The following is a 26,645-nucleotide window of genomic DNA, read 5'->3' as shown; positions in this document are numbered from 1 at the left end:
TTATGGCAAAACCAATAGTAGCTCCATCTATAACAATCCAGATAAGCATAAATCTAATCAATTGTCTGATTGTTATTCTGGGTGTGTGTGATCTCTTCTATAAATAACCTCGGAATTTTAGAAATTAACACCATGTGCAGATTTTGCGGCTAAACATCCAACTTTAATTCTCGGACTAGTAATTGCCACCACTCACAGCATAAGCACTATATAACCAGTAATTGTCTGACTACTGGTTCCAATCTTTCATATCTTATAGACGATATGTCTCATTGCAACATGTCCGTCAACTTGGCAACAATCGGCTAATACAACCCGCCTGCAATAGTTGTTGGGTAGGCAAAATAGCAAAGAAAAAAAAAATACGAATTTTCCTGCATAGCTCAAACATATAAAAACCTCAACAAATTTCAAACCACACTTTTTGAAATCGTGTTGGGTAAATCCCCCTTATACATTTACAAATATCAAACATGGTCTCTGCCGAATTCACCGCAAAAGTAAGTATACATGCAATTGGATTGACAAATAAGCTCTAGGATTGATACTAACAACTGGCCAGGCCGACGCTGTCCAAAACTTGACTACCAAGCCTTCCGATGATGAATTATTAAAATTGTACGGTTTGTACAAGCAAGCCACCGTTGGTGATGTCAACACTGACAGACCAAGTGCTTTTGACTTCAAAGGTAAGTACAAATGGGATGCCTGGAAGGCCTTGGAAGGTAAATCTCAAGAAGATGCTGAAGCTGAATACATTGAATTTGCCTCCAGCTTAATTGAAAAGTATAACTAAGTTTTATAGAGTTATATACTATACAAAAAATATATAATATGCAGCTGTAACATCAGTGTATGTCTAATCTGTTTTGATTTTACGTAATCGACTAATTGAGTTTAGTAAGAGCCAAGCGGGAATAATCAAATATGGTGAGTAAATTGCACACAAGTTAGCTATTTCTTGCAAGTTCAATCCCAAGTCTTGTCCTTCGATAATGATCCAGCCCATACACACAAACGTAGTGAAGCTAGCATTGAATCCGTAAACAATGGTCCAGATAAAGTAATCAGAATCCAAGACTGGGGCAACCAATAACTTGTAAATAAAGTAAAAGAACAAGGGTAATTGGAATACTAATTCAACTACACCAAACAACTTAAACCATGTTGGAGAATGAATCAACAAGATGTCTTTGTTGGCGGAGATATGAAAGTCTAAAAGTGTTTTGGATAGTTCTAATTGGTACTCCTTTGGGACAATTATGGTGGAGTCCATAAATATAGTTATGGGGATATGACTGATGAAGTAAATTAGAAAGATCTTATCAACGGTTTTCATTTTTTGAGCAGTCAATTGATACACGTCTAGTTGCTATATCGTACGGTTGGTTGCATTGTTGCGTAAACACTTGCAGGCCAAAAAAAAAAACAACATCGGACTGGAAAACTCACACACCTTCGTGAGTAGAAATCAACAAATGTTAAAATATTTGACTCGAATCACTCGTACGACACCTTCATTAAACTGTTATAGAACTATCCAAACGGCACCCAGATTTATTAAGAAAGCTTCCAGAATGTCAACAACAGAACAGCCAACCGTACATACTTCCAATGAGGAACCACCCTCAAAGAAAATAAAGACCGTGTCAGCTATGCAAAGTTTTTTAAAGACTCATCCTAAGCTACCTAGTAAACCACTTGTATGGATCGATTGTGAAATGACTGGTTTGGATGTGTTTGGGGGTGACAACATCATCGAGATTTGTTGTATTATCACCGATGGAAATTTAAATATTGTTGATGAAGTAGGGTATGAATCTACTATATACTATCCTAAGGAAAGGCTAGATGAAATGAATCCGTGGTGTATTGAAACCCACGGGAAATCTGGACTTACTCAGAAAATTCTTGATCATCCTGAACAAACTTTGGAAAAAGTACAACGCGAATTGCTCGAGTATATTAAGAAGTACATTCCCGAACAAAGAACCGGTTTGATCGCGGGTAACTCAGTTCATATGGACAAATTCTTTATGATGAAGGAATTCCCTGAAGTAATTGAACATTTACATTATAGATTAATTGATGTGTCTTCAATTATGGAGACTGGGTACCGTCACAATCCTGCATTAATGAAGTGTTGTCCAAAGAAGGTCCAGTTGCATACTGCAAAGTCTGATATTTTGGAAAGTATAAACCAATTGAAATGGTATGTAAAATATTATTTGAAATCGGAGAGCGAATCCCAGGATGTTATGCAAGAATACGAGAAACAAAACAAGGTGGAAAATGCTAATGGTAAGGAAGGTGACAAAGAAGACAAAAATGGAGAAGGAAAATAAACTGTATTAAGTAACTTTATAAGATAATGTACATAGTTCAGCACAGCGATCAAAAGAGCTTTGTAGGATTATCTCTATTGGTAAGCAAAGGCCGGTACGCCATTGCCTTACATTGGTTGGACAAACTTCCAAATTTTACTAGGATTTTAAAACAATTAAATCAACAATGATTCTATTTGCTAATTACAAGCCTAGCTAACGATGCAACAGGTGTTGTAATCATATGAAAGTCCACTATGGGTATTTGCAACCATATATATATATCTGTTTCATTCTGAAGTATACTCACCCCGTAGTAAATCTCATCCCAAAACTGAAGATTTTTTCCTTTGCTCGTCCATACAAATTTTTCACAATTTGCCAAATCGAAATCAAATAACCACCATATATAGAGGTAACTTAAATCACAATGTCACAATCTACCCCGGTCGCTCCATTAAGTTCTGTGGTGCACACATTACCTAGTTTAACCACCGAACCACCAAAGGCCGGATTATGGTCTTCCAATCCAGTCTTCAGTTATATCAATGACGTTTACACCACCATCAGTGAACATCGTGCTCTGCTTGGATTGAACAACCCAGGTACCATCGAAAACTTGAACAAGGAAGTTGCCCGTGATGTTTTCTTGAACCAATATTTCTTCACTGGGTTGCGTGCTGATTTAAACAAGGCCTTCTCCATGAGTCCAGCCTTCCAAACATCCCACACTTTATCCATTGGATCTCAAGTTTTGCCAACCTATGCATTCTCAGCTTTGTTTGCTACTGACGACTATTTCGTCCAAGGTAACATTGACAATGAATTGTCCTTTTCCGGTAGAATCAACTATGGTTGGGATAAACTGAACATCTCCAAATTGACTTTACAATTGGCCAATGGACAACCAGCCATGGTTCAATTAGAACAAGATTACCAAGCCAATGATTTCTCCATCAACGTCAAGACCTTGAACCCTAACTTCTTGTATGGTGGCTTCTCCGGTGTCGCCGTTGCCTCTTTGTTACAATCCTTGACTCCTAAATTCGCCGTTGGTTTAGAAGCCATGTACTCCAAGCAACCATCATCTCCTCCAGACACTGCTGTCTCTTATGTTGCCAGATACAATGCTGAAAAATGGATTGCTTCTGCTCAAGTTCAAGCCCAAGGTGCCATCATCGCTTCTTTCTGGAGAAGAGTCACTGATAAGGTTGAAGCTGGTTTAGAAACTCAAGTCGCCGCTACCATGAAGCAAGTTGCTGATCCATTAATGGGAACCATTGGTTTTGAACCAGTCATTGAAGGTCAAACCACCATTGGTGCCAAGTATGAATATAGAACTGCTGTTTTCAGAGGTCAAGTGGACTCCTTAGGTAAAGTCTCTGCATTTTTAGAAAAGAGAATCTTGCCTACTGTGTCTATATTATTCAGTGGTGAAATCGACCACAGCAAGAACAGTTCCAAGATCGGATTGGGTTTACAATTTGAAGCTGCTGGTAATGAACAATTGATGTTGATGCAACAAGGTTTGGTTGATGCTCAAGGTAACCCTGTTCCTGGAGCTCCTCAAGTTTAGAAATTGGGATAAATATTTTGTATATAATAAAAATTCTTATAAATAAATACGAAAAAACGAGTCAAGAATTTAGCCCCATCCGAATAATCTTGCGGCAAAACTAGTAGTACGTGGAGGCGTAGGTTTTGAACTAAGCATATTAAATATTTCCTTGGAATTAAGTTGGGTGGTTGCAGATGTAGGAGCAACCGGTGCTGACGGAACTAACGGATGGGCAATGGCTGAGGATCGTCGTGATGAGAGCCTTGTTTGATAATCATGGGGTAATTTCGACATACTTTTGGCTGATTTCAATTCCTCCCGTTCCTGATTTCCATGACGCACAGTATTGTAAATATGATTCAAGTCGTAGCTCCGATAACTGTTCATACTATAGATACTTCGTGACTTCGGTATTCCTCTCGTAACAGGAGCAGTCGTGCGTTGTGGCGCTGGTGCCGGTGTAGGCTCCATCCACCCACTTTCTTGTGTATATAATTCACTAATTGAACTTCGCCTTGATCTTCCTTCGTGTACGATTGAATTAGCTCTGGTTGTAGCCTCGAGTGTTTGTTCGTATTCATCAAGAAGCGAATCTAGATCGGACTTGTTGTCAATGTTGTTGTCTTGGGGTATTGGTGGATGAAACGGGTTGTAACTGGGATTGACCCGCGGGGTAGGATGGTGGATAAGGTGGCTTGGTATAGGATCATGTAACGCGAAACGGGGCGGACTTATTGCTTCTTGTCGTGGGGAGATTGGTGCTGATGGTGGAGATTCGGGTATTGTGTCATCAAGAGTGAAATGTGATTTGGCTTGAACGGGTGTTAGTTGCAGTGCTTGTACTAGAGTCTGTGGCAGGATCAGGCGTTGTCCCAGAACATACAAGTTTCGATATTGGGCATACTTTTCAAACGTAGTTTCTAATAGATCCACCACGTTTGTTTCTTCTGTAGTTACACTCAACCTCCAATATCGTTCAGGATTGACTAATGGGATTATGAATTGGTTAAAACTAGCACGAAGGATCTTAATCTTGGGCAACAAGGGATATATGAATGATTTCCCGCATGATAAATACGTCACATCACCATTATGTAATTGAAATATTTCAATTTCACCTTGTGCAAGTAATGTTCCGCTTGAGTTATGTTTTATCTGATCAAGAAACTGAATAATTGTTCCTGTTTTGTACTTGAATAGTGTTAGTTTGTGGGCAATATCAGGCATGGAAATATCTGGTTCGACTTCTTGTGGAGGCGTATGGCGTTTCAATTGTTTAAGGAGGGTGACTGGGTGCGATTTGTCAGAGTCATCATCGAGTTTATGTCTCATTAGGGTTTGTTGTCGAGGACTTGCCAATACTGAAGGGCCCAATTGTGTTTGTGAAACTGTAGTTGTAGGTATCAGCAGCTTGCGCTTTTTCTGTTTCAGTTTCCGTCGTTTCTTCTTGTCAGCATTCGTGTTGTTACTGTTATTTACCGATTTCTTCGGTGTGTTTGGCTCGGAAGGTACCATTGTTTGTGTAGTTGGGTTGCTTGTGTTTACACTAGGAGTTGTCCGTTTTGGTAGGAAAGAAAGGGAAAAAAAAAAGCGGAGACGTTAAAATTTCCCGAGGCTAATAAGGTTTATATTTTTGAAAAATTAAACTATACAAGAAAACTATGCACCCAATACTCTAGTTTCAGCCAGATAAGTAGGCGGACGAGTGTTGACTGACCCAGTTTCTAAATCAGAACTAAACATACTTACATAGGTCACGCTTCTCTTATTAATAGCATCCTCTTCTTTAACAAATGTAACCAACTTATTAATCAATTTGATCACGGGCTCGACCTTGTTTTCAATCCATATTATAGCTGTACTAGGTGGGAACAATTTCTTCAAGTAACCCATACCCAACAAGAACCCTGCAAACACTCCTGCTAAATGGCCAAAAAACGAACTGCCTGGCATAAGAATAGTCATAAAGACCAAGAATATGAATGGCACCGCCAATGTATATATTTTAATCTCATATGACGAAACACGGTAAGTGTGAATAACAGGACGATTCTGGTGTTCTTTGTACAGGGTATAACTCAACAACAGGAAAATAATTCCCGAAAGTCCAATCACTCCTGTGTGCGGGTACAAAATTTGTCCGACGAGACAATACTGCAAGGCGGTGATCACGGCAAGTAAGTTCAACGTGATTCCGGTATAGATAGTCCCGTGGGTTGCTTCATACATTGCCAACGGAGTGGCTATACCAAGTACATTGATGAACCAATGGCCGAAATTTGTGTGGAATAAAAGGTAGAGAGAAATGGCATTGAGGTTGAGTTCCAAGGGTGAGTTGGGGTATAGGATAAATGGAGATTTGTCCATTACATCGTATACATTTAGGAGAAATAATATGCACGTGAATAGGATGAGACCTGCTGTGAGAGCAGGGGTTTGGTTGAATTTAGACCAGTGGGTCTTGTAGTCTAACGAGAACATTTGTATAAGGAACCCGTCAACATCGTAAGAAATAAATTTTGTGAAATTTTTTATTTTGTTTGTTTGTTTTGCCTGTGGTGGTGGTGGTGTTGGGGCGCGCGCAACAATCGTGTGTTCTTGTCTCTACACATCATATAATAGAGAGATAATGTGTATTTACTAACTATAATAATCAACCCGTGAGATCTAAGGTTTGTTCTCATCTAGTTGATTAAATGCGTGTGGGTAAAGTATAGTATGATATAGCACTCTTTGATGTCGTCAAATCAGCAGGGATATCTGACACACATTTCAACGTATCGTTGTCCAAATGGTCGTTGACAATATGTTGCAACAAGATGGCGTCGTCTGTAAATTTTCGGTTACAATCTACATATGAACAGGTATGATTGTATCCAATATAATCGGTTGGTAAATGTTTTGGAATTAATCTTCTAATAGTGCAATATTCATCAATGTGGATTAATATGTATTTTCTTATTTCGTTTTCGTTTCGAATTGAAGATGGCAAGTACATGTGCAAGTACCATGATGTCAAGTGAACGGATACCATCATTGGAAAATCACATAAAGCAATCATGCACATGATTCGGGGTAAGGCAATAGAAGACGCGGCCGATTATCTCTTCAGGAATACGACCAAAGCAATTGATTACAAACTTTGTGAGCTCGCCATTGGAACTCATAATTGATTATTTTTGTCTTAGTTTGGAACAATTACAACAAACATTTCGTTTAATATATCCTAGATGCAAAAATGAAATTTTGTCACATAATATTTGACATGCCAGGGCTTGGATAGCTTTTGGTGAAAAAAAAACAACTACAACCATTATTCTTCTCATTTCAATCCAGATATCTTAATTATATACAGTTGAATAAGAACTATTTGTTCCAAACTAAGTAGTTGACATAGAGCACCCGGCCCAAGGCAAACTATTGATTCACATGGATCTTACTTTGGAGGATTTCTATTCATTGCCTCAAAAGGTCATCAAAAGCTAATAATTGGCCAAATCGTTATTTCGTTGGCTTCCAAACATCGAACTAGGAATTATTTCCCAGCACATCATATCTGAATTTGTACTATCGCTGACACTGCCACAAGAGTCTGTAGGTGAGCACGATGCTCTTATGAGAAGATTTTAACTAAGTTCAGATTGAACTTGTCTTTTAAACACCTCCAACAATGCTCTCTTTTTTTCATTATTCTCCCTTAACAGTTCAATTTTTGCTTGAGTGCTCTGTAAAGTTTCACCAATCCCTTCCACTTCCTGCATGTATTGTTTCAACGTATTCAATTTCAATCGTAAACTACCAGCATTATTATGAAAATCTTTGGGTTGGATCTTTCCCTGGATAACATCATGGATCAAATTGAACAAATCAGGAAGAATTTCCATTGATCTCATCTTGTCTATTGGATCTTCTTCTTCTACATCTGATTCTGATGGATCAATATCCATAGCTGGATTGCTGTTGTTTACTTCGGGTGGAGTGAGTTGTACTAGATTGTCGGCAGGAACATCAATGGTTACTGGTTCAGTGACGGCAGTAGTAGGCACCGATTCAAGTAGCGAATTGTCCAATGTTACATCTAATGGAGTTCCCGTTTTGATCTCGCCCAACATTGGCGGAGAAACAGATCGACTTGACATTTGGTTGTGGTGGTGGTGGTGGAGGTGGTTGTAAGTTTCCAAAAAAAAAAATTGTAAAGTCGCAATTCTAAAATACACCACATGTCCTTAGTAAAGAATCGACCATGAACATCTTAGCATGTTGTTTCCCATGTCTTCCCACTAGTCCTACACTATCGCTCAACTCTACCAGCTATAAAATCCATCGTCTTTTAGGAGAAGGTGGGTTTTCCTATGTGTACTTGGTGTCCCCCACTTCCAACCCCAATCTGTTTTATGCATTAAAGAAAATCAGATGTCCCTTTGGCACCGGTGATGAAAGCTACAAGAATGCCATGAGGGAAATCCACAACTATCACCGCTTTACTAACTCACAGACACCATACATCATTCAAACAATTGATGAATGTATCATTTCCGAAGTGGACGGTGGACAGAGTGTGTATATTCTCTTGCCCTATTTCCAGTCTAGTTTACAAGATGTAATTACCAAGAATGTCTTGAATGATGAGAAGATGCCGGAACTGGAGATAATTAGGATTTTTACCGGTGTATGTCGTGGATTGAAAGTTATGCACAACTATCAGGCCACTTCTACTACTAATACGACTACCGATGACGATAACGAGCAAGGTCAATTGCTTCCGGATAATGATGAAGATACGCTTGCTGGGATAGATAACGATCCGGAATCAACCCAATTGACTGAGCTTACTCCGTATGCGCATCATGATATAAAACCAGCCAATGTCATGGTATCCCCCGAGGGATTGCCCGTACTTGTTGATCTCGGATCGTGTACTAAAGCCAGATTCAATATTCGAAGTAGACAGCAAGCATTAGCATTAACTGATTTTGCCCAGGAACATTGTACATTACCTTATAGAGCCCCTGAATTGCTCGACGTCTCGACAAACTCTACCATTACCGAAGCTACTGATATCTGGAGTATGGGATGTTTATTATATAGTTTATGTTTTGGATTCTCGCCATTTGAGAAAATGGAATTGGAGCAAGGTGCCAATTTAAACATTGCCATAAGCCAGGGAAAGTACATTATCCCCCAGGGCCACGAGTATAGCCAAGAGTTGATAAAGCTTATTGATCTGTGCTTGCAAGTCAAGCCGGAGAATAGGCCTACTGTAGCTGAGTTGTTGGAAACAACGTTGCAACTAGCGAGAAATTAATAGTATATAACGCTACAATGTAATGTGTGATATTTTTGTAACCAATATTATTTGATGTTTTCCCACTCTCCCCCTCCCCCTATCAATTGGATTTGACCTAGCAAAAAAATCCCTCGTCAAAATTTACGTAATCCTTTAACTATTGGTTATAGAGCCATACACAAATAAACAATGACTCTTACGAAATACCAAAGAGGCGATGCTATTGAAGGCTGGAACGACATGCCAACCAATATGATGATGTCGCTGTCCAATAACTCCACTACAAGTGTTAGTTCCAGTGTCAGTTCAAGATCAAGAAAACGCGTGCTGAGAGTCGGCATGAACTTTGATGGCAGTGGTATAATACCAGGTGTTAACAGCAGTGGATCAGGTGTTGCTTCTCCTGCTCCTCCAATCAGTACTCCTCCTGTGAGTGCTCCAATACGAGGTCCTCCTCCTCCAGCTGCTGCTGCTGCTGCTGCTGCTGCTGCTGCTCCTCCGATATCCACAACCCCAACTCCTGCATCGGCTCCGCCCAGGAAAATATCAACTTCCATTGCACAGCAAGAACCAACTGCATCTGAATCGGCGAAAACATCTAGCATAACTTCCGATCAAGTAATTTCGCTTCTTGATCAAACCTTGGAACTTCCGTTGTCGCTTCCAGAACGAGAATTGGCCCACTACAAGACAAAACTTAACCAACTGATTCCTTCATTAGCATCCAACCATTTGTCATTTTTACAGGATATTCTTAGCCGATTATTGTCGGCATACAAGGAAGACCACGCACAAGCTAAAGCAAAAATCAAGGCCGATGTTGTCGAGTATATGATGAATCAAGAAGGGGTCAGTCTTTGGTGTTCACCATTAAAGAAAATTGTTACAAGTATTTAATAGAATGTGTATATTTAAATATATTAGTGCTATATCTACATCTTCTTTCTTCTTCCAATTTGGGCTTGGAACCCAGTCTTGATTGAACTTACTGATCTGGTGGATCCACAAGCTTTACAACTCAAGAAATGCAATCTATTGGCTGATTCTCTCTTTAATTCGGTATTCATGGACTTACAAGTCTTACATGTGACGTATTCAATGATGTAACGTCTTAAAACGGATTCCATTTGTTTTGGTTGGAACTTACCCTTCAAGACCAATCTCTTTTCACCATCGATGGAACCAGAAGTACCCAATTCAGCAAACAAGAATTGTATCAAGTGTTCAGGGTTTCTTTGTAATACGGTGGCGATTTCTTGAACATTGGCAAACAAAGTCTTTTTACTACCTTCTCTTTGACATATTGGAGGTGGGATTCTGAATTTAGGTCCAGATCTGTCACCAGCCAACTCAGGGTTATTAGTTTTTAAGATGGTAAAGAATCGAGACAATAACTCTTCATATGTGAATCCGCCACTGGACACATTGCCGTCTTCTTCGGTGGCTTCTGCTGGCACTTCTTCAATTCCGGCTTCTTCCAATTGTTGTTCGAAATCGTCGGCTGTGGTCTTTGTGCTCTTCTTCTTTTTCTTCTTCTTTAATGTCAAGTCGTCGAATGAAGAGGATAAGTCTTCTTCGCCTGGGGTAGGAGACATTTCAAATGCCTTGGTGGACTTTTTCTTTTTCTTTTTTAATCCTGAGAATAATTCATCTTCAACAGCAGGAGTTCCTTCAGATTCGGGAGCAGGAGATTCGCCTGATTCGTCAGTCTTTTTAGACTTTTTCTTTTTCTTTAATGAAGGATCAAACCCTAAGTCACTCATATTGTATATGATCTAAGTTATATGTCGATGGATGACTAACCACTTTGAAAGAGATTTTTCAAAAATCCACATAAAAAAAAAAAATTTTTTTAAAGCGTGAGTGGAAACCCACTGGGTGATGTTAGGCAAAGTACACGACTGTTACTATTGCTGTTGCGCTATGTGGTGTAATTACTATGTACTTTCTATCTACTCTAACGATAACTTGTCGGTCTTTTTATCAAGATCCTCAGGCACTTCAGGAGTGGCTGACTTGAACAGCGCATCTCTGGCCTGTTCATCTGCCAATTTACTCTCAGTACCAGCAGTATATGTAATCTTGGTGTCTCCGTCTTCATTAACAGTTTCTTCAATGGCAAACTTCTTCAATAACCAATTCTCCACTTCTTCTTGTCCGTTGCTCTCGACTTCGTACAACACATCATGACCAGCATCATTCTTAATAAATACATCCCCTTCATATTCGTCAATCAACAATTTGACAATCTCCAAATGTCCGTTATATCCAGCCCAATGCAAGGCAGTATTGCCGCTTTCATTCTTGGCTTTGATCCAGTTGACTGCATCCTCTTTGGGGAGTATGGATAGCAAGTATTTGACGGTGTCGAAATGGCCGTTGGCGCACGCCATGTGTAAAGGGGTAGAAAGGGTTATGTCATCTTTGATATTGAGTAGTGTGAGTGGCGGAATTTCGGCAAAGATCTCTTCGAGCGTCTCGAGATCGCCTACTCTGGCATCGTAGATTACTACGTCCATTTCCTCTTGGGTTAGTTCTGGTATTGACATGGTGCGGTATGTGTTGTAGGCGTCGTTGTTGGTGCTGGTGGTTAACACAAGACTCAAATTTTCATGCGATGGGATTTTTAGTGACATAAATCATTCCTGCATACACGACAATGAATATATCAACATTTTTACTAAGCAGCAAAATCTACCCGTGAATGGCAACCATTTGAGCATGTCGCCACCCAAGATAGAGGAGCTTCCAAAGAAGAATCCATTCGCAAGCAGGAAGAAAACCACAATCAAACGAGATGCGAAAGAAGTATACCCCCGTCAAGGTTTGAACAAGCCTGATTTCGTTCCGTCAACTCCGCTTGATGTCTTGTTTGCCCAGTTGGAAAAACTATTGGACTTGCCATATGACAAACTTTCATTGAACTCATTATATCTGACAATATTCCCTAATGATACAACGGCTGAGTCACTGTTAGACCAAAGGTACCGAGTGATTGAATATTTACTTGATTGTTTAATCAACATTCAAAAGTACTCCATGGAATCTCCTAAAGACAAGAACTTGGTCAGTATTTCCCTTCATGATATCAAAACCTTCAGTAAGTTAATCAACGTCATTATAATTCATGGAATCTACCCATGTATATCCCCATTCAACATTGGTATCCCGTTCAACAAACGTCGTTTGAAACAATTCACCAAGGATAACATCACCATCGACAAGCTTGCTTCCAATAATGAGCAATTGCTTATGTTGATATACACTAAACTATTCCAGGTGTTTTCACAACCATCGGATGTCGCTGATTTGTTAACTAAGGGAACAGGATACTCTGATTTCCTCACTATTTCCATAGCATTGATCACACAATTCAATCATCAAGAAGTACTTGACAAATTTGACCAGATAGAAGCAATTCCTTCCACCTACGAATTATACCTGACATACTCCCTACTCCTAGCCACGCCAGGATCACCACGGTTGTTTGCTCAATTTGTAATGGCCCATCTTCAACAACTTGTATATACTCGACCAGATGGTCTTCTTAGTCTCATCGAATTCGTCTTGGGGCTTCGCGATAATGAAGATATCCAAATTGAAAAATTCGACCAGGTTGCCGATGTTGTCCTTCAGAAACCGAAGACTATAGCAACAAAACCGTACTTTACAAGTATCGGCCAACAAGCTTATGATTTGTTGGTTAATATCAATCGACCAGTGGTTACCAGCTGTGTCAGTTATGTGATTGATAAACTTTGGATCAGGAACAAATTAGTGGTGCATGATTTCTTTTTAAGCCACTTGCATGACGCTTTTAATCCGAAGGATGGTGTCACTAGTGAAGCTCAATTGAATAATGCCGTGAATGTGTTGATTTCACTCACCAAGAAATCACCAGCGCTTGATCTCTATCTGGAGATAGTTGGCCTGATATTGGTTCCTCTCTGGGGATACTTCACTTTTCTCAAAAAGCACGAGAAACCAAGCGAGGTTGTATCTGGATTATTAACTAGTTATTTCACGGTCGTAGAGACTGGATTGGATGATATTTCAAAGAACCTCGTTACTGATGGAACTGACCTGTGGAAATTTTCTCTAGGACCCAACTCAATGACTGAGATTGTCCCCAGAAATGCGGAATTTGAAAACAAGAGTAAAGAAGCAAAAGTTAATCAATTCATTAACGACTTAGACTTTGCCATTGATTGCTTTGTCATATTATTACAAGATCTTACGGATGAGCTAGTCAATTCCTTGTTTGTGTCCGTGCTTAAACGCTGGTTGAGCTCTGATGATGCTTTGGAACAACGCAATCCATTTATTATGTTGGTTGATTTACGTGTTTTAGAAAGTGTAGGGAATAAATTTAAGGATATTTTGGCGAGAACACCTAAAGAAATGCTTGAGATTGTTGCGTCCTTCTTACAAAGTCATCCTGTTACTAAACAAGAAGATGAAGACTCTGACGATGAAGAAGAAGAAGAAGAATCTGATGAAACGACATCACTCTTGCTTCAACTCTTATCTGCCATTCTTACCGAAACTACAAACTTTTCCGATTGTCAATCTCTTCTTGATCAAATCTCAAAGTCGTTGACTCGCCTCAATACCCTGCAATCGTTAGCGCTCGCTTCCAGAATCGCCAATTTACGAACAAGTTCGCTCCAACCACTCAGTCAAGACGAGTCTGATAAACTTGTACTTACTCGTGCCATCGCATCACTCAATGATCCATTAGTTCCTATCCGTGCACATGGCCTTTACTTACTCCGACAATTGATCCAAGCCCATTCACCAATAATCACTGTTGATTTCGTGATTAACTTACACTTGGTTCAATTGAAGGACCCTGAGCCGTTCATTTACCTAAACGTAATCAAGGGGCTTGAAGCCATGATTGAGTTTGATGACAGCGTAGTCACTTCTCTCTGTGAGTTGTACGGGGCAGGCGAAGACATTGATGAGAGATTACGAATTGGTGAAGTTTTGTTAAGACGGGTCCAGCAAGGCGGGGTCATGCCTGAACCGATCGTCGTCACCGCTTTGCGATTGATTGAACGACGTGAAGTTGTAGTTGACGATCGGATACGTATGTCTGCCATGTCAATCTTGGGTTCTTGTTGTCGAGTCAATCCATTGGGGATGCTTGGTCATTTGGAACAGGCCTTGGATTGCGCGTTGGGAATCTTGGATTTGGAACTGGATGAAGATAAGGCGATCATGAGACGTAGTGCCGTAGTGTTAATTCACGATTTGGTATTGGGTACAAGTGAGAGTGATAAGGTTCCATTCCCAGAAAAGTATAGGGAGAGGGTAATTGTTAAATTGCGGTATGTTCTGGAGACTGACTCTGATTTGCTTGTGCGTGAACAGGCAACTGCTGTTTTGGATACCATTGACGAGTTGGTTAAATTAGCCATGGAGTTATATGAAGAGAAATAGATTCTATAGAAATTTTCAAGATTTACTTGTTCTACAGATAATTTCCAAAACCAGTTTTATTTTTTATTGTACCTATATACTAATGAGCAAAGAAGAAATCTAATCTTCTAGCACCTTCATCAGTAGTGTTATTTCTATAATATTCTTGTTCGTCAGGGGTCATAGCATCCCAAAGTTGTCTCTTGTGCTTGTTTCTATAGATGTAGTAAACCTTGACCAAGATCAACAAAGGAATCAAAGCAAAAGTGATAGCAAACAATTGCATATTACCTCTATGATACAATGGTAAATCATCCTTTCTGTAAATAAAATTAGCGGCAACGTTACCTAATTGAACAAACATGTTATAAATAGCTGATGAAACCGATCTAGTTCTCACCGAGTTAGAGTTTCTCGAAACCCAAGCAACACAAATGGCATGAATATATGGTTGACCCAAGTACAAAGTGTTTAAAGTCCAAGTACCCCAAACATTCTTACCAGCTTGTGGCCACCATCTAATCAAGGCAATCAATGGAGTAGCATACAATGGTGCAATGATACATGTCAAAGTTCTTTCATTGATACGTTCAGAAAACCAGGTGATGGCTAATAAGAAGATAATGTGGATAACTTGATAAGGAATGGCCAAAAGATTGGTATTGAAGGTGGAAAATCCCAATTGTTTATTGATCAACCCGAAATAAGAACCGAATGTGTTTTGACCAATATAAGCAAGAATACCAATGGCGTAAATTGGCCAGATATCAAAATCAATAAGCGACTTGAACAACATCTTTATTGTTAAACCTTGACGGTTGTGCATGGTTCCCTTAGAAGGATCATCTCTGAGAACTCTGTTAACGACGATCTTCTCTTCACGTTCAGTGAACCAACCCTTTGGACGTAAAAAGTTCTTGGTTTGCACGGCGGATGGTACCATCATGTAGAAAGACCCAATACCAATAGCCAAAGTGAAGATACCTTCAATCAAGAATAACCATCTCCAACCAGCCCAGCCAGCAACACCTCTCATTCTTAACAATCCGAAAGCTAAAAGAGAAGTGAAAACACCAACCAACGACAAAGTGGTCCAGAACCACGACAATCTCACTGGTAATTCCTTACTGGTAAAGAAATAACTCAACCACAAGACTAAATCAGCAATGAAACCACCTTCTAATGCACCGATAATGGCACGAGTAATGAAAAAAGAAGTACGGCCGGAAAGAGCGGCTTGGGACATGGCAACCACACTCCATAAACAAATTTGGATAGGAATAAAGATATCAGGACCTAAGGCCTTGGAAATCAATTGTGAGGGAACTTCAGCAAGAAGGAAGGCAACCAAAAAAATGGTATTACCGGTGTTATAATCATTAGTGTCCATGTTCAAATCAGCCAACAAGTTGTCGGTGACTGCTTGGGCCAAGTTACCTCTATCAACTTGTAAACCAACAAACATTAGACAAGCAGCGGCAGCGACTCTATAGTTAAGTTTTCTGACGAGCTTCTTTTCTTCTTCTGGGGTCCAGGTGAAGTGTGGGTCAAATGCTGAATAACTTTCATATTTTGACTCACTGTACACTTGACGGTAGTATTCTTCAACTTTTGGATCTAAAAATGGATTCTTGGCAAGAAGATCTGATTCCAATGAAGATTGGGAATCGAGAGCGGTGATAGTATAATCTTCTTTTTTTTCAGTTGTTACTTCATTTACTCTTTCGATGGAATTAATAGAAGAAGCAGACATGTTTACTTGTTCTTAATTAATGACTTAGACAAAAGAGGGTAAGAAGGTGGAGAAATTTCAAGATATATTTATAGTATTTTTCAAGAGATGGGGATGATCATCTATCACCGAGACCTATAATGGTGATTGTTAATTAACAATACCTGCATGATTTGTATTGTAGTATCGGTTAAAGGATATTAGTGTGGTGTCCCTTCTAGCTGTGGTGGTTGCGGTGATTATTAATTGTGTTTTTTTCCTTGCGTGATTTTCTGTGGCTGCAAAGTCAATTATTGCGAGGAAAAAAAATTGATGTGGCTGCAAAACAACAATAGAAACTAATCATTACCTAATTATGAGGAGAATTAGCGAGCATGACTGAAACAATCGAATCATCCGAGTTTCTTTTGCATTTGCAATTAGTTGTAATTAAATTTAGAGCCTGGAAAGCCTTGCATATTATGTGCAAGGGAACACTCGGGTAGGTAATTATTATTTTAATTATCGGGCGGTTCAAACGTGTCTGGAGATCTGCTCCGGAACAGGCGTCCCGTGGATCCCTTAGAACTATCCCTGGATATTTTAACCAATTTATTGTAATGCCTTGCTGGGATCTCGGTTGTTTCGAACATTTGAAAACTTTTCTTTGACAGATTTTATAATTGGTTTTACGACAGATCTTGGCATTCTGAATCTCATTTCTTGTTACTTTTGATTATTCTTGGCCCGGTTCTTTTTCTTCTTCTTTTTTGCATCCACCAGCTTGTTTTGGTTATAGTCATCTACCCTGGGGAACCCATTATTCCGAAATTTGTTATCTCGTGTACTCCATTATTTTTGAAACATAGTGTTGGTGACACATATTGTTTTGGGATAGATAACACGGCATATCCTTATCTGGTATATCCGCCAAAAGATAGCAACATCATCAAACGTGACTTACTTACCATTTGTGGATACGATTTCGTCATTTTGTTCTTTGTCATCAACAAAGGCGGATTTCATAGATAATGAATTTAAATGCACTATCTCGGTTTCGTCATTGTGTGAGATTCTTTGTCTTTTTTATTTTTTGTTTTTTTTTCTTGAGTTGCTAATTTTTGCTAATTTAGAAGCTACATGAAACAAACTACAACCAATGATTAGTTTATATTAGCTAATAAACAGAAATAACACTAATTTTTCAACTTTAGCCTCGTTTTTCATCCCCTCATGTACTCCCAAAGTAGTCCAATAACTCCTATAATTCCGGTCCAGGTCCGAAACACCTCGGTTGGACCATCTGTAGGTACATCCCCTGTTCTTCCAAACCATACTCTCCCACCAAAACTACTCTGACCATACAGAATTATTTCTTCTTTGTTTGCCGAGTAAGGAGGATACCGAGCCTTCAAAATCCAATCATTCCACAAATATTGTTCAATCGTAGTGCGCTCATGGGTCAACTTCTTGAACCAGCCATAAATACTTCCATTGGGTGCGTCCACCAAGCTGAGTGGTAAAACGTCATTGACTATCAATCCCTTGCTTTTGACTTTGGTAGCAATGGTGTTGACAAACTTGTTGTGTGTTTTGTTTGCAGGACCATTGGTGAATACGTATAAGGTATTAGTAACATGGTTCATGTTAATCAATTCACAGGTTTCATCAAGGTTTGTGTATGTTAACACAGGTATTATATTACCACGTTTGTCTAAATCATCCCATGTTGCCATGTCAAGTATTGTGGGCAACTTGCGGTTATTTCTTTCATTTCCAGAGTCGTCAGCATGCTCGGTCTCATCTATGTGCTCAGAATCATGTTCTTGTTCATTCAGATCCTTTGTAGGAATTGGTTCAACTTGTTTGATCTCGGTGATGAACAAATCATGCAATGATTCAGGAACCAATACATAATCCACTCCTCCAAACTCAGCATAGCCCCATGAGATTCTACGACAAGCCACCTTTATTCCAACTGCGTCAATATCGTTCAAGATTATTGCTAGAGATTTCCCAGTTTCATGTTCAACGGGAGTTAGAGTTGGATATGTTGTAATAGCAACAGTATGTTGAATATTGGTATTGAAATTGACAATTTTATCATATTTTTCCTTCTGCAACAACATAGCTAATTCTTCCTCGCCGCCTTCAACAATATGGATTGGCTCTACTGCTTCATTCAATAATTCTCCAATGTTGTATTTGTCGTCATTTAGTTTCACGACACAACAGTTTCCCAGAGCAATGCATCCAACTAGGGCATCAATCACATTATAAAAGGTATCGGCAACAAGTAGCACTAACCCTAGTGGTATTCTTTCAACATAAACTGGATTCATAGCTAATGAAAATGGCAATGGCTTCACCGGTTCGGGTTTATCCCAGTTTTTAAGTTGAACCATGGTGTGCACTATATCATTGAGAATTGTCACATATTTGGTGCCCGTGTTAAAAATAATCTCATTGTCTTTGAGTATATAGTAAAGGTTGCGCAATTGGTTCAATCTATACTGGATTCCATAAGCCCGATAACTTTTTGCAAGTTGCTTGAGATGACTGAGGTAATCGTCTCTGGCCAACTCAGTGTAGCCACCTTTTCCAATTGCAGGTGCATTTGGTAGAAGTTCTGGTTCTTGTGAGGTGCGGGGTGACTCAGTGCCACGATTTTGACATTCGTTAACAAGAAGTTGAGAATGGTTTGGAGTAACCGCTTGTGGGGATTCTGGAGTTCTCAGTACTTTGATAGTTACTGGGGTAGTAATTCCAGTAGCAGCTTCATTACTAACGATTTCAGTTTTCTTTTCTTCATCACTAATGATTTCGGTTTTCTTTTCTTCATCGCTGTTGTCATTAGTGTTTTCAGTAGTGGCAGTAGTATTTGCAGTAGCATCTGTACTAACTTCGGCACTAACTTGGTCAATTTTGTTGGTTTCCCCAGTGTCAACATCAGTAGTAATACCAGTAGCAATATCGGTGGTGATATCGGTAGCTGCATCAGTAGCTGCATCAGTAGCTGCATCAGTAGCTACATCAGCACTGACATTTTCAGTTTTCTTATTGTCACCAGTATCCACATCAGAATCTCTGATAACCGTGTCATCAGTCGCATCCTGAGATCCTTCGCTATTGGACATATCTTCAATCTTAGACAGGGTGCTCTCATCTGTTGAACTATTTGTCTTGGTACTTTCATCAAGCAGAGTTGCTGGCTTCATTTCCGTAGTTTCTTCCTGGTCTTCAATTTCCCCTTGAAGTAGCTTCTTGTTCTTTTTTATGGCTCTTCTTCCCTTTAGCTTACTCTTTTTATGTTTTTCTTCATCATTTGCTAAATGCTTTGAGATGTGTTCTAATGCTTCACTGTTTTCCTTTGACTTGGTTAACTTAGCACTGAGTCGTTTAATTGAACTACGCTTTTCTTTCTTTTCACCCATAGTGATAGCTTATATTGCATAATTTTCAAAAGAACTGGATATCTGTAGAATTAAATATAATTTTATAGAGAAAATTCAAGGGATGCGTGTTGATACTTGCATATGTCTTTTTAAGTTTGAAGGCGGGCCGATGTACGACGATGTAAGATTACCGTCGTTAAGGAAATCACAGGGGAGGGAGGTGAAATTGCACCAAAAAAAACCCCTTGTAACTATTCCAACTACACTTTCTACATCATCGATTGTATAATGGTGGTAGCAACTATCACAGATGAATTAGAGTCTATTCAAACCAAGACATACAAGAGCAGTCCTGCCGAGCTGGTAATTAAAAGCATCCTCACAACCCCCTGCATGTGCAAAATGCTGCAAAAATAAGATGATTTTTCCGCAAATCTTCAAGCCCAACAAAAAGTTTAATTTCAGAAGATGGTTTCTAATGATAATTATGGGAAACCACATGAATCAAAACCAGGTGACTTGACAATATTATTTTGACCGTGTCATGCATTTTATTTACTTTTTGGGATAATTTTAGCAGAATTATTGGGAAATTCTGGTGATCCCAGAAATTGAAAATTACAAAGTGACGCTTGGCACGTTTCATTTATGCCTTAAAGGAATATTATAAAACAGGAAAATGTTTATACATGTCTATTTTAACCCATCTGATCTTGCTTACTTATACTAGTGGTCTTAAAAGTGGAAACTATCAGCTTCACCGGTGTCACGTGCCAAAATTTCTAGAAATGTATGCGGCTCAAGATTGCTAACATTTGAGATTGCCATACAAAACTAGCCTACTTCCCCCCATCGCTTCTCATTACATCATCATGTTAATCTAATGGCGTTCACACGAGGAACATTGACAGAAAAGCAAAGGAAGCTAATAGTATGTATCGATACAATAAATGGATGAACCCATTATATACTAACAGTTTTAAGGAGGCAAATCGCCAAAAGGCAAAGGAACGTCTACAAAGGAAACGGGGCGAGGTGGTAACTGCTACTGCAAAGCCAGTACAACTGGAACAACCACCACAACCACCGCAACCACCGCCATCAACACGTGCAGAACCCACAAAAACTCTCAACCAGATTGTTAACTCGCCAGTGAAGATATCTTCCTCGTTTGTGAACGTGTCTGAAGATGGATCCCTCAAACGAGTGCGGGTTGAATTGACCGATGAGCAACGTAATAGGATCGAACAGAATAGGCTACGCGCAATAGAAATACGACAGAGGAAAGAACGAGAGAAACAACAATCGTCAGACGCGTCAGCTCCTCCAAAAGAGGGATCGCTGAGTGATGCACAACCACAAGATTCCATTCGATTAAACAAAAACAGCCAAGAACCAACTGCGTTCAAAAGGAAGTTCGAGCCCCCACCAATTAGAAAACAAGATTACATTGAATTTGATTTTGCTACTATGAAAGATTCACGGGGTGGGTTTATCCTGGATGACCCGAAAAACCCAGCACCGGATCAGCAGTCTCTTGATGAATGGAAGGAGAAACAAAAGGAACTTCAACAGATCAGAGAGTTGCCACCACCTATAGATCTACTAAATGCCCCCAAGTGCTATGAGTGTGGATCAATCGACATTGATGCTAACTTAATGACCAATTTTCAAGTTCGTGCGTGTAGAAAATGTATTAAAGCACACCCGGAAAAGTACTCGTTGTTAACCAAGACAGAGTGTCGCGAGGACTACTTGTTGACCGAGCCAGAATTGAAGGATGTCAGTTTATTGCCGAGAATAGAGAAGCCAAATCCACACGGGTATAGTCGAATGCAATTGTTTGTCCGTTTCCAAGTGGAAGAGTTTGCATGGAAGAAGTGGGGAGGGCCAGACAAATTGGATGAGGAGTGGGAAAGAAGAGAACAGCAAAGAATAAAGAGACGCGACAAGAAGTACCAAGACTCCTTGCGCGAAATGAGGAAACGAACCAGGGCCGAAGAATACACTAGAAAGTTGAGGAACGGCCAAGGCTTGGGCGAAAGACATGTCCATGATTGGTCAGCTCCAGTTAGCATTGGAGACAACACGGTGAAGCGAAGATGCGTTGATTGTGGTATAGAGACCGAAGAAGTCATTATATGATATACACTTTGGTAGAACTAGATAGAAAGCCGTAGGATCGATACCAGGTCGTGTACCCTGTTCACTATTAAATTTCATTGTTCGTCGAAATTTCCCATGGAAGCTTATGGAAAATTCGAGGGGCCAAAAAAAAAGTTTGCAACAAATTTTGTTACGGACGTTAGTGAAAAAAAAATTAAGTATATAAAACACCCACGTCTCCCGGTTTTATCTTTTTCTAATTGCTCTCGTTTTTTTACTGATTAACTTTCAATTATACATCAAAAATGTCTGACGCTAAGGTTGAAACTCATGAATTCACTGCTGAGATCTCTCAGTTGATGTCTTTAATCATTAACACCGTTTATTCTAACAAGGAAATCTTCTTGAGAGAATTGATCTCCAACGCTTCTGATGCTTTGGACAAGATCAGATACGAAGCTTTATCCGATCCATCCAAGTTGGAATCTGAACCAGAATTATTTATTAGAATCACCCCAAAGCCAGAACAAAAGGTTTTGGAAATTAGAGATTCTGGTATCGGTATGACCAAGGCTGACTTGGTCAACAACTTGGGTACTATTGCCAAGTCTGGTACCAAGTCCTTTATGGAAGCTTTGTCCGCCGGTGCCGATGTCTCCATGATCGGTCAATTCGGTGTTGGTTTCTACTCCCTTTTCTTGGTTGCCGATCACGTTCAAGTCATCTCCAAGCACAACGACGATGAACAATATGTTTGGGAATCTAACGCTGGTGGTAAGTTCACCGTCACCTTGGATGAAACCAACGAAAAGTTGGGCCGTGGTACCGTTTTAAGATTGTTCTTGAAGGAAGATCAATTAGAGTACTTGGAAGAAAAGAGAATTAAGGAAGTTGTCAAGAAGCACTCCGAATTCGTTGCCTACCCAATTCAATTAGTTGTCACCAAGGAAGTTGAAAAGGAAGTCCCAGTTGAAGAAGAAGAAGAAGAAAAGACTGAAGAAGGTGAAGACAAGAAGCCAAAGTTGGAAGAAGTTGACGACGAAGAAGAAGGTGAAAAGAAGGAAAAGACCAAGAAGGTCAAGGAACAAGTTACCGAAACTGAAGAATTGAACAAGACCAAGCCTTTGTGGACCAGAAACCCAACTGATATTACCCAAGAAGAATACAATGCTTTCTACAAGTCTATTTCTAACGACTGGGAAGACCCATTGGCTGTCAAGCACTTTTCTGTTGAAGGTCAATTAGAATTCAGAGCTATTTTGTTTGTTCCAAAGAGAGCTCCATTTGATGCTTTTGAATCCAAGAAGAAGAAGAACAACATTAAGTTGTATGTTCGTCGTGTTTTCATTACCGATGATGCCGAAGAATTGATTCCTGAATGGTTGGGTTTCGTTAAGGGTGTTGTTGATTCTGAAGATTTGCCATTGAACTTGTCCAGAGAAATGTTGCAACAAAATAAGATCTTGAAGGTTATTAGAAAGAACATTGTCAAGAAGTTGATTGAAACCTTCAACGAAATTGCTGAAGACCAAGAACAATTTGACAAGTTTTACACTGCTTTCTCCAAGAACATCAAGTTGGGTATTCACGAAGATCAACAAAACAGAAATGCCTTGGCTAAATTGTTGAGATACAACTCTACCAAGTCTAGTGAAGAATTGACTTCTTTATCTGACTATGTCACTAGAATGCAACCTCACCAAAAGAACATTTACTATATTACTGGTGAATCCATCAAGGCTGTTGAAAAGTCTCCATTCTTGGATGCTTTGAAGGCTAAGAACTTTGAAGTTTTGTTCATGGTTGACCCAATTGATGAATATGCCATGACTCAATTGAAGGAATTTGAAGACAAGAAGTTGGTTGATATCACCAAGGATTTCGAGTTGGAAGAAACCGACGAAGAAAAGGCTGAACGTGAAAAGGAAGTTGCTGAATTTGAACCATTGACCAAGGCCTTGAAGGAAATCTTGGGTGAACAAGTTGAAAAGGTTGTTGTTTCCTACAAGTTGGTTGATGCTCCAGCTGCCATTAGAACTGGTCAATTTGGTTGGTCTGCCAATATGGAAAGAATCATGAAGGCTCAAGCTTTAAGAGACACCACCATGTCCTCTTACATGTCTTCTAAGAAGACTTTTGAAATTTCTCCAAAGTCTCCAATTATCAAGGAATTGAAGAGAAAGGTTGAAGTTGATGGTGCTGAAGACAAGACTGTCAAGGATTTGACTACTTTGTTGTTTGACACTGCTTTGTTGACCTCTGGTTTCTCTTTGGATGAACCATCCAACTTTGCTCACAGAATCAACCGTTTGATTGCCTTGGGTTTAAACATTGATGATGATACTGAAGAAACTGCCATTGAAGAAATTGGTGGTACTACTACTGAAACCACTACTGAAGAACCAGCTGGTGAATCTGTTATGGAAGAAGTTGATTAGATGAAGTAATGATCTAGAAAAAGCTTAGTATATATTTATAAAAAGAGGTAGCTAGTCTTAATGTAATACTGTGTATTTAGAGTTTGTTTTCTATTTGGGGTGGTGTAAGATGATGATGTCTTTATCCTATCTAGGTAATAATCTACCACGTGATATGTCAAATCGTCAAACGGTCAAGTACAATAACTGTCATTGTTGGGGTGGGACATCTGGGGCAGATCTATGGGAGATTATATATAGAGGAGCTTAAGAGTAAGTAGTAACAGTATCGTCATCGCTATATCACCTAGTAACAAACATAAAACTTTAATCACATGCGTTTCATGGGTCTGTTAAACTAGCACGTTCTTTCGATGAAGTTCCCAATTGGTGATTTTTTTTTTTTTGTTTTCTTGTTCTTTCTCTTTTGGTTTATAGCCCAAAACCATAATAAAAAGACGTTGCAATTAGCCAAAGTGTAACAAATAGATAGATATCACACTATGGGTCTATTCATTCCTACAGACAAGCTACCAAACTTGAAATTATACAAATATTCCGCCATTGACGAATCTGTGATCTCCAAGTACATTTTGAAAAAATGGTGGAACTACTTTGTTGAAATTATTCCCATGTGGGTTGCTCCCAATATGGTGACCCTTGGGGGGTTGATGTTCATTGTCGCCAATCTCGCTGCTGTTTTCTACTATGATCCATACTTGGACACTGAATCGCCTCGTTGGTGTTATTTCTTTTATGCGTTTGGAATATTTATGTATCAAACCATGGACGGATGTGACGGATGTCACGCCAGAAGAACGGGGCAATCTGGACCTCTTGGAGAGTTATTTGATCACTCAATTGATGCTATAAACACCACCTTGGGTGCACTTGTGTTTGGGTCTGTTATGAAGATGGGTTATGGAGTATTGTTGATGATTTCGTTATTTGCATCCACATGTAACTTTTATGCTTCAACCTGGGAAGAATACCATACCGGGACCCTTTTCCTTTCCAAATTTTCTGGACCAGTTGAAGGGATCCTCATGATTTGTGTTGTGTTTATCATAACTGGGATTTTCGGTCCCGACATCTGGAACCAAGAACTTTTCGTTTTAGACTTGAGTTCATTGGACAGAGGAGAATTGCCAGTTAATTCTTCGATTATCTATGTCATTCTTGGATTATCATCATTATACTTCAATATTGTCTCGGCCATGCAAAATGTCAGCAAATACTACGAGGAAAAGTTTCACCATTCTGACCGTGCCAAGACTGCTACTGACGAAGCATATTTAGGGTTCTACCCTTTCTTCATCTACTGGGCTTCAGCAATTGCCTTTATTATTTTCTATCCGCAAGTGATGACCATCTACGGGTTCCCATTTGTTATCAGTATGGGAAGCACAGTTGCCTTTTCAGTCGGAAGAATCATTGTTGCTCATGTCACCCATCAAGAATTCCCATTTGTCAACTACCCTATGTTTGTTCCAGTAGCTCAATTCTTGATATGTAAATTCTTGATCAATGTTTACGGATATGACACTGAAAAGGTTTTACATGCTATTTGTTGGTTAGGATGTGGATTCTGTGTTGGACTCCATACCCTTTTCTTTGCTGAAATTATCCAAGATATCACTGCTTATTTGGATATCTGGGCCTTGTCAATTAAGCACAAGAGAGCGTAGCACTATTACGACTTACATATAGAGAGAGTAAGAAAGTGTTTGGATAGATAAATATTAACTTGTAAATCTTTGTATTTCATGAATAGACACACACACACATTTATATTTATATACAGGCTTTGGATCAACTTTACTTCTTTTCGGAAAAGGCGGCTTCAGAACCAGGAGCCAACACATCTTGGGCCGATTGTTGCAAGGACAAATCCTTTTCCATTTCTTGTAATTGGGTTTCGGATAAAATAGCCAAGGCCAATGGAACACCTAATAATAAGGCGGAGGAGGTCAAAGTCCACAAGAACTTACCACCATTGTTTAAGGTGGCATTAACAGTGGATTTTATGGTTTCGGTGACGGAAACAAGTTGTTCACGTTGTTCAGGAGCAATTATATCCTTCAAAGCAACAATTCTGTCGTAAATAGTTTCATTTTCAAAATCGTAGTCATCATCGAATTCATCGTCGGATTCAGATTCGGATTCTTCTTCACTGTCAACTATGGAAGTGCTGGCTGGCTTTTCTTCGAATTGGGCTTGGGTTTCGTCGTCGATTTGAGTTAATTTGACCATGGTGTATTGATTTCTATAAGGGTGATTGCTCAAGAAGGTTGCTGTAACGATCTTCAACAACTCTATGATAGTTTTTTTTGTAGTGGAGGGAAAATTTTTTATTTTTCGGTATTCGCACGCAAAACATTTTGTTGCTACCATATACAAAAGTACGTATTACTACAGTTATA

The 26,645-nt window shown here is 39.4% G+C and overlaps 18 protein-coding genes across 18 annotated transcripts; 9 read left to right on the top strand and 9 right to left on the bottom strand. All coding sequences in view use genetic code 12, as the record gives it.

Moving 5' to 3' along the window:
* Positions 1 to 473: 473 nt before the first annotated feature.
* On the top strand, positions 474 to 796 carry ACB1 (long-chain fatty acid transporter; the record flags this gene model as incomplete). Its single annotated transcript, XM_007377786.1, has 2 exons — positions 474 to 500; positions 563 to 796. 2 exons carry the CDS (start codon positions 474 to 476, stop codon positions 794 to 796), a joined length of 261 nt encoding a protein of 86 aa, XP_007377848.1.
* A 63-nt stretch (positions 797 to 859) lies between these two features.
* SPAPADRAFT_57543 (uncharacterized protein) lies at positions 860 to 1,339 on the bottom strand (the record flags this gene model as incomplete). The annotated part of the gene is made up of 1 exon (XM_007377785.1): positions 860 to 1,339. One exon carries the CDS (start codon positions 1,337 to 1,339, stop codon positions 860 to 862), a length of 480 nt encoding a protein of 159 aa, XP_007377847.1.
* Positions 1,340 to 1,472: 133 nt separating this feature from the next.
* Positions 1,473 to 2,393, top strand: REX2 (Rex2p; the record flags this gene model as incomplete). Its single annotated transcript, XM_007377784.1, has 1 exon — positions 1,473 to 2,393. One exon carries the CDS (start codon positions 1,578 to 1,580, stop codon positions 2,343 to 2,345), a length of 768 nt encoding a protein of 255 aa, XP_007377846.1.
* Positions 2,394 to 2,731: 338 nt separating this feature from the next.
* On the top strand, positions 2,732 to 5,248 carry TOM40 (Tom40p; the record flags this gene model as incomplete). The annotated part of the gene is made up of 1 exon (XM_007377783.1): positions 2,732 to 5,248. One exon carries the CDS (start codon positions 2,755 to 2,757, stop codon positions 3,898 to 3,900), a length of 1,146 nt encoding a protein of 381 aa, XP_007377845.1.
* Positions 3,970 to 5,397, bottom strand: SPAPADRAFT_52913 (uncharacterized protein; the record flags this gene model as incomplete). The annotated part of the gene is made up of 1 exon (XM_007377782.1): positions 3,970 to 5,397. The coding sequence occupies one exon, from the start codon at positions 5,395 to 5,397 to the stop codon at positions 3,970 to 3,972; it is 1,428 nt and encodes a 475-aa protein (XP_007377844.1).
* A 93-nt stretch (positions 5,398 to 5,490) lies between these two features.
* On the bottom strand, positions 5,491 to 6,369 carry SPAPADRAFT_63697 (putative rhomboid protease; the record flags this gene model as incomplete). Its single annotated transcript, XM_007377781.1, has 1 exon — positions 5,491 to 6,369. One exon carries the CDS (start codon positions 6,361 to 6,363, stop codon positions 5,542 to 5,544), a length of 822 nt encoding a protein of 273 aa, XP_007377843.1.
* A 1,175-nt stretch (positions 6,370 to 7,544) lies between these two features.
* Positions 7,545 to 8,021, bottom strand: MED9 (Med9p; the record flags this gene model as incomplete). Its single annotated transcript, XM_007377780.1, has 1 exon — positions 7,545 to 8,021. A coding segment is annotated over one exon (477 nt), but the record flags the coding sequence as incomplete, so codon positions are not given.
* A 78-nt stretch (positions 8,022 to 8,099) lies between these two features.
* Positions 8,100 to 9,224, top strand: SPAPADRAFT_63693 (putative serine/threonine protein kinase; the record flags this gene model as incomplete). Its single annotated transcript, XM_007377779.1, has 1 exon — positions 8,100 to 9,224. The coding sequence occupies one exon, from the start codon at positions 8,126 to 8,128 to the stop codon at positions 9,185 to 9,187; it is 1,062 nt and encodes a 353-aa protein (XP_007377841.1).
* A 104-nt stretch (positions 9,225 to 9,328) lies between these two features.
* SPAPADRAFT_63692 (uncharacterized protein) lies at positions 9,329 to 10,117 on the top strand (the record flags this gene model as incomplete). Its single annotated transcript, XM_007377778.1, has 1 exon — positions 9,329 to 10,117. The coding sequence occupies one exon, from the start codon at positions 9,359 to 9,361 to the stop codon at positions 10,064 to 10,066; it is 708 nt and encodes a 235-aa protein (XP_007377840.1).
* SUI3 (translation initiation factor eIF2 subunit beta) lies at positions 10,102 to 10,932 on the bottom strand (the record flags this gene model as incomplete). The annotated part of the gene is made up of 1 exon (XM_007377777.1): positions 10,102 to 10,932. One exon carries the CDS (start codon positions 10,930 to 10,932, stop codon positions 10,102 to 10,104), a length of 831 nt encoding a protein of 276 aa, XP_007377839.1.
* Positions 10,933 to 11,058: 126 nt separating this feature from the next.
* Positions 11,059 to 11,757, bottom strand: SPAPADRAFT_63687 (uncharacterized protein; the record flags this gene model as incomplete). Its single annotated transcript, XM_007377776.1, has 1 exon — positions 11,059 to 11,757. The coding sequence occupies one exon, from the start codon at positions 11,716 to 11,718 to the stop codon at positions 11,122 to 11,124; it is 597 nt and encodes a 198-aa protein (XP_007377838.1).
* A 133-nt stretch (positions 11,758 to 11,890) lies between these two features.
* SPAPADRAFT_144558 (uncharacterized protein) lies at positions 11,891 to 14,614 on the top strand (the record flags this gene model as incomplete). Its single annotated transcript, XM_007377775.1, has 1 exon — positions 11,891 to 14,614. One exon carries the CDS (start codon positions 11,891 to 11,893, stop codon positions 14,612 to 14,614), a length of 2,724 nt encoding a protein of 907 aa, XP_007377837.1.
* On the bottom strand, positions 12,496 to 16,346 carry SPAPADRAFT_158460 (uncharacterized protein; the record flags this gene model as incomplete). The annotated part of the gene is made up of 1 exon (XM_007377774.1): positions 12,496 to 16,346. The coding sequence occupies one exon, from the start codon at positions 16,344 to 16,346 to the stop codon at positions 14,694 to 14,696; it is 1,653 nt and encodes a 550-aa protein (XP_007377836.1).
* Positions 16,347 to 17,527: 1,181 nt separating this feature from the next.
* Positions 17,528 to 19,738, bottom strand: SPAPADRAFT_52905 (uncharacterized protein; the record flags this gene model as incomplete). The annotated part of the gene is made up of 1 exon (XM_007377773.1): positions 17,528 to 19,738. The coding sequence occupies one exon, from the start codon at positions 19,736 to 19,738 to the stop codon at positions 17,528 to 17,530; it is 2,211 nt and encodes a 736-aa protein (XP_007377835.1).
* An 844-nt stretch (positions 19,739 to 20,582) lies between these two features.
* RAD14 (Rad14p) lies at positions 20,583 to 21,844 on the top strand (the record flags this gene model as incomplete). The annotated part of the gene is made up of 2 exons (XM_007377772.1): positions 20,583 to 20,630; positions 20,684 to 21,844. The coding sequence occupies 2 exons, from the start codon at positions 20,583 to 20,585 to the stop codon at positions 21,842 to 21,844; spliced, it is 1,209 nt and encodes a 402-aa protein (XP_007377834.1).
* HSP90 (Hsp90 family chaperone) lies at positions 21,475 to 24,587 on the top strand (the record flags this gene model as incomplete). The annotated part of the gene is made up of 1 exon (XM_007377771.1): positions 21,475 to 24,587. The coding sequence occupies one exon, from the start codon at positions 22,111 to 22,113 to the stop codon at positions 24,241 to 24,243; it is 2,133 nt and encodes a 710-aa protein (XP_007377833.1).
* A 79-nt stretch (positions 24,588 to 24,666) lies between these two features.
* Positions 24,667 to 26,502, top strand: SPAPADRAFT_63683 (bifunctional diacylglycerol cholinephosphotransferase/ethanolaminephosphotransferase; the record flags this gene model as incomplete). The annotated part of the gene is made up of 1 exon (XM_007377769.1): positions 24,667 to 26,502. The coding sequence occupies one exon, from the start codon at positions 24,726 to 24,728 to the stop codon at positions 25,908 to 25,910; it is 1,185 nt and encodes a 394-aa protein (XP_007377831.1).
* TOM22 (Tom22p) lies at positions 26,041 to 26,475 on the bottom strand (the record flags this gene model as incomplete). The annotated part of the gene is made up of 1 exon (XM_007377770.1): positions 26,041 to 26,475. One exon carries the CDS (start codon positions 26,473 to 26,475, stop codon positions 26,041 to 26,043), a length of 435 nt encoding a protein of 144 aa, XP_007377832.1.
* Positions 26,503 to 26,645: the final 143 nt, after the last annotated feature.

This window comes from Spathaspora passalidarum (genome assembly GCF_000223485.1).
Source record: "Spathaspora passalidarum NRRL Y-27907 unplaced genomic scaffold SPAPAscaffold_8, whole genome shotgun sequence".
In the NCBI taxonomy this organism is placed as follows: domain Eukaryota; kingdom Fungi; phylum Ascomycota; class Pichiomycetes; order Serinales; family Debaryomycetaceae; genus Spathaspora; species Spathaspora passalidarum.
This window is presented reverse-complemented; position numbering and strand designations above follow the sequence as displayed.